The sequence below is a fragment of the Corylus avellana genome, chromosome ca7 (genome assembly GCF_901000735.1).
Source record: "Corylus avellana chromosome ca7, CavTom2PMs-1.0".
Classification (NCBI taxonomy): Eukaryota; Viridiplantae; Streptophyta; class Magnoliopsida; order Fagales; family Betulaceae; genus Corylus; species Corylus avellana.
Genome location: NC_081547.1, coordinates 24,473,943 through 24,478,931, shown reverse-complemented (window position 1 = coordinate 24,478,931; position 4,989 = coordinate 24,473,943). Strand labels below are relative to the sequence as shown.

General features: G+C 36.7%; 2 protein-coding genes across 2 annotated transcripts in view; both read left to right on the top strand.

The window, feature by feature from the left end:
* Positions 1–915: 915 nt before the first annotated feature.
* Positions 916–1,654, top strand: LOC132186061 (pectinesterase inhibitor 9-like). The gene has a single exon (XM_059599837.1). It carries the CDS (start codon positions 929–931, stop codon positions 1,652–1,654), a length of 726 nt encoding a protein of 241 aa, XP_059455820.1. The 5' UTR covers positions 916–928.
* Positions 1,655–3,574: 1,920 nt separating this feature from the next.
* LOC132188045 (phosphoglucan phosphatase DSP4, amyloplastic) overlaps positions 3,575–4,989 on the top strand; it is a 13,616-nt gene continuing 12,201 nt past the window's right edge. Inside the window, exons 1-3 of the mRNA XM_059602459.1 lie at positions 3,575–3,685; positions 3,765–3,834; positions 3,923–4,017. Coding sequence (XP_059458442.1) covers positions 3,660–3,685; positions 3,765–3,834; positions 3,923–4,017 — 191 coding nt within the window. The 5' untranslated portion in view covers positions 3,575–3,659. The remainder of the gene's footprint in view (positions 3,686–3,764; positions 3,835–3,922; positions 4,018–4,989) is intronic.

Below are 4,989 nucleotides of genomic sequence, written 5' to 3'. Positions count from 1 at the left end.
GGCTTTGTCTAATATGTTAAGTTATAAAGTATATTTTGAAACAATTAAGAAATACAATATAAATTCACAAATCAAAGGGAGATGAAATTTTTCTTTGAATAATTGAAAAAACTGCACCAACATGAAAAGTGGACTTTGATTGAGTTCATAGGTGTTTTATGCTGGAAGATGCCACGTGATCGATGGGGTGTCTCCACTTGCAAAACAACTTAAAGAATGCATGAATATTGTTGAATTTTGAATTCATATCTCCAAACTCTCTTCAAATTAACTCTAAAAACCACGTTGACCAAACAACGTCTATCTCTATTACTTTCAGCCGACAAGTGCCGTAGCCATCGCAGGCATTTTCAGCTGGATATTTCCAGCAACATTTCAGGAGGTCCTTCTTCTAGTGGTTCGGTAAAATTGCGGTTTAACTTTTATAATCGGAAGTTCTTGAAATAGTACATTATTGTCTGTAGTTTGAAAATATAAATTTTTTCACATTTTTAAACCGTCAGTGTTTCTTTCTGCGATTTTGTTTAAAAACAAGCGTTTAGCATGCAAAATTGTAGCAAATGCAGTTTTATTATGTTCACAATCGATTATCATATCAAGTGAGAAAGTCGGACAACAAGACGTAAAAGACAAACATTGACTAGTATTTCCCACGTGCTTTGTCCAAGGAAATGCTATGAAGGATGGGTATGATCAAATTAACCGATTTGTTTAACTTCTTTGTTAGGGTTTCTAAGAAACTAAGCAATATATACTTTCTTGATGCTCATCCATTTAATTAGTTGACCGACCAGTTGCACACATATATAATAATAATAATAATAATAATAATAATAATAATACTATTTTATTGGATTTGCCATTACCCCCGATACACCATTATTTGTGCTTAATGCACGTAAAGTGCACGTTAAATGAAGGTGGGAGCATGTTTCAATCTCTATATAACCTCCCCACCTCCATGCCATGTTCTCAACTAATATCCTCTGTTGTTGACATCTTTTTCATCATATCAATGGCTCAACTTAGCCGTTCTCTGCTGCTCATCACCCATTTCTCTCTCTTCTTCATCTCGTGCATGGTCGAACCGGCCTTTACTCGACCCTCTCGATCAAGGGCGTACATCGAGGCGTCGTGTCGTGCCACCCGTTATCCGGCTCTTTGTGTCCAATACCTCTCCAGCTACGCCAACGCCAACGACACCATACAGAGCCCGAAACAATTGGCTCAAATAGCCTTGTCCGTCAGCCTCTACCGTGCCTGGCACACAAGGGCATACATGTTGGAAGTGGAGAAGGAGCTTGAGGCAAGCAAGGACGTGGATTACCAAGCTGTGAAAGATTGCTTGGCACAAATCAGTGACAGTGTAAACCAGCTCAGCCAGTCTATCCGAGAGCTCCATCACCTCGGCCACGAACCCGTGGGAGACGACTTCTTCTGGCATATTAGTAACGTTGAGACATGGGTTAGTGCTGCCCTAACGGACGCCAGCTTCTGTCTCGATGAGTTACCGGGGCGCAACATCGGAAAGTTGAAGGCCACGATTAAGGGAAAGGTCTTGAATGTGGCGCAGGCCACTTGCAATGCCTTGGCCTTGTTTCACCGATATGCTGCAAAGTACTATAAAGCAGCCAGTGTCACCAAGAAGCCCTAAGGATTTCTGATATGCTAGGAATATAATCATGTTTCAATTTATGTTGGGTTTACTTTGTTGTTGTAATATAGGCGTGTGAATATATATGAATTATATGTGTACTCATGAATATATGGCCTGCCAAAACTTTAGAGATGTAATTAATAAACCCTCACCGATCAAGTTTTGTTTTGTAATAAAGTTGTTTTCTTCTGCATGTATTTATTTATGAGATCACATGATCGGAGATCCCTTGCTAAAGGCCAAAAGACAGGTGATCCCGTGAGAGAGGTGAAAGAGAAGGTGAATTATTGACATTAATATATATATATAGGACCAACAGTTCAAAGCGGCTAATGTATTTAATTGTATAAATATGATAATGTAGCATTATGTAAACTGTAAAATGCATTAACTTTTAATCATAATCATAAAATAAATATTATCCATTTTAAATAAAATGGAGAAGAAACTTGAGCATTCCCAATGGAAGAGCCATATTTTTATGTAAAATGGCTCTTCAAAACTCACTTTTATCTAGTTTAGCTAAGCTATTTTTAAGTGTTTACACATCCGATTAGCTATATTTCTAAAAAATAGGTGGGAAAAGATTTGGGAAAAAGATAAAGCAGGAGAGAGAAACACTAAAAAATAAAATGGCTCCCTTAAAAAGTGCTGCTACATTTAACTTTTTTTTTAGCTCTTCTAATCAAATATCTATTTTACATATATTTTTGGCTCATCCAATGTGGGAGGTTTTTTGAGCATTTGAAGAGCTATTCTAGATAAAAGTAACATTTGGCTCTTCCATTGGGAATGCTCTTAAGTTAGCCGCTTAAATGAAGGCTTTTTTAGTGCCAAGTTTTGCTTCTTCTTTGCACATGCGAAGTCAATTTTAAAACCAATTTAACAAAGCAAAGCAATGGTGTAGACTTTAGACAAACTGCCATCAAGTTAGCATTCCTGTAACCGGGCTTGGAAACAATAGTTCAATAATGATGGATAATTCAAATTGAAAACCTGCATCAAAGATCATAACATGTCTAATTTCTCCTCTTTTTTTTTTTTTAGATATGACAAGAGGCGGACGTAAATTCGAACTAGTGAACTCTGCTTTTTAAGGTGTGATCTCCAACCTATTGAGCTACTTCTCGAAGACAAACCATGTCTAGTCTTGTCGCATGTTTCGTGCTTTAAATATTAATAAACTTTTAGTTTATACCCAAGGTTTGTTAAAATCTCATATTAGAGCTAAGTTCTATGTCACCGGTTAGAATCACAAAGGGGGTGACTATAGTGAAATTCAATAATAAAATCACTTTTAAAATAGGAGAAAATTAATTGAATAACAAAATATCTAAAATTAGTAATTCAAAGGAAAAACTATGAATTTGGGCCTGAAATCATCGCTTGTCAACCATAGGTACGACGTGTGTGCTAAAAAGAGCTTTTTGAAGTGGGGTCATAAGCGCAATTCCAATACTTAGTAGTAAAAATTATGATCAAAAAGAACTTTTCGAAAAATTTTGTAAGAAAAAATTAAGGTTGAGCCAATCACTACTTAATATGGAGGTCGGTTCGAGACCTTTGCCGAGTTTGAACCAAGCTCAAACATGGCAAGGGTTTTCATGAGCTGAGTTTGAATAAGGCTTCAAAACTCGACTTAAGTTTGAGCCTATATATGATGCAGCTGAGCCGAGTTCAAACATGTAATATTCGACTCAACTACAAGTCTACAAGCCAACAACCCAATGTGGGTCAGGATCATAAAAGTCAAAACAATCAAGGAGGCGCAACCAAAATATATAATATCCCAGGGGGCAAGCTGCAAAATATAGTAAGAAAACAACAAAAGGGTACAAAAAGGCAATGATTTTGGAGAATATCTGGAAAGGAGATCCATTCAACCAACGCCTATATATAAAGGACCCACAGTGAAAACATATCAATTCGGAAAAAATCTAAAACTAACACTGAGAAAATATCGATTCGAAAGAGATTTTCTTGCATTCCTCTCGGATCGGAAATGAACTGTCTTCAGATTCTTCCAAGGTCCGCTTAAACCTTTGTATACCACTATCTGATTCTTTGCCTTGTTAAGATATCTGTGACATTCTTTTTCCAATTTCAGATCCTCTGCGTTGCCCTTGCAAAGCTTCAAATGCTATCAGAGGACGCCATCCTGCTCTGTCGGTACACTGGTACACTCATCTTCTACTATCTATGTGTTTTATGTACAAACATGTGTGTGTTTAATGTAATTTGACGAGATTTTTGGATTTAATGCAGGGAGTGCCGAGTAGTGCTGGTCCACAACGAAGTATGGCGGTGAAGGTAACTTCAGAAACCGTAGCTTCGGGATATATTTTCTGGGTTTTGGTTTTGTAATCAGTAGTTAGGTTCCTTTTTAGTTATTTTCGATTTTTTGTTGGTTTGAGATATAGCTGATGTTGTTCAACGAATCAACGTGGTATTCGTGTGTTTTCTTGTTTGAAATATTTGTGAATATGTTTTCACACGATGTACTGTGTTCTACAATTTATTGTCTTTTTTATTTTATTTTATTTTATTTTTTATATAAAGATAAAGAGTAATTATGTAATACAGTATCTTTGTGTCTCATTGTCCATTAGAGTTAGCCAATTTTAAGTTCCGATGGAGCCAAATTTTGACATTTCCAAAGAGTGAAATACTTTGTTGTTGGTTGATACTCATTCATCATATATAGTGAATCTCCAAAGGCGTGCAGCCTTCATAGCATGGTTGGTTTTACGGTGCAAGACATGGGCAAGCCATTAAAACCCATGTTTACTTTGAGTCTGCCACCCTATGAAGGGTGGGACTAGAAGTCTAGAAATGCCATCGGACATTCTTTTGCCCTATGTAACTTGGGAGATGGATCTCTGTGGTACATGGAGCAGGAAATGGGGCAGGCTTGTTTACAGCTTATTTCTTAGTTAGAAGGTAGGATGTGATAGTGTGTTCTTTAGATGGAATTTAGTTAGAAGTTAGAATGCGATAACGTGTTTCTTTAGAAGAAATTTCTACAGTGGTAGTCAACTTTCTGTACAAAAATTCATCATCTATAAGTTTCCATTTTACTTTCTATCTGATATAGATCATGTATCAGAACAGCTATCCGCATTGCAATTTTCCAGGATCATTGTGACTTATGCAAGAAAAAGTACTAAAAGGTCGTGAGAAACAGACATGAGTTAATGGTGCTGTGTTTCAATTGTACCAGCTAGTTGTTATGAGCATGTATATGTGGTTGTTAAGGCCATGATTTGCTTTTCAGTGAGTAGTATTGATTTCAAGATTTCAGTCACCATGCTGCTTGCTTGCATTCAAGCTTT

Bases quoted from the DNA above. Each gene is read 5' to 3' on its own strand.
- LOC132186061 (XM_059599837.1), top strand. From the start codon at position 929: ATGTTTCAATCTCTATATAACCTCCCCACCTCCATGCCATGTTCTCAA.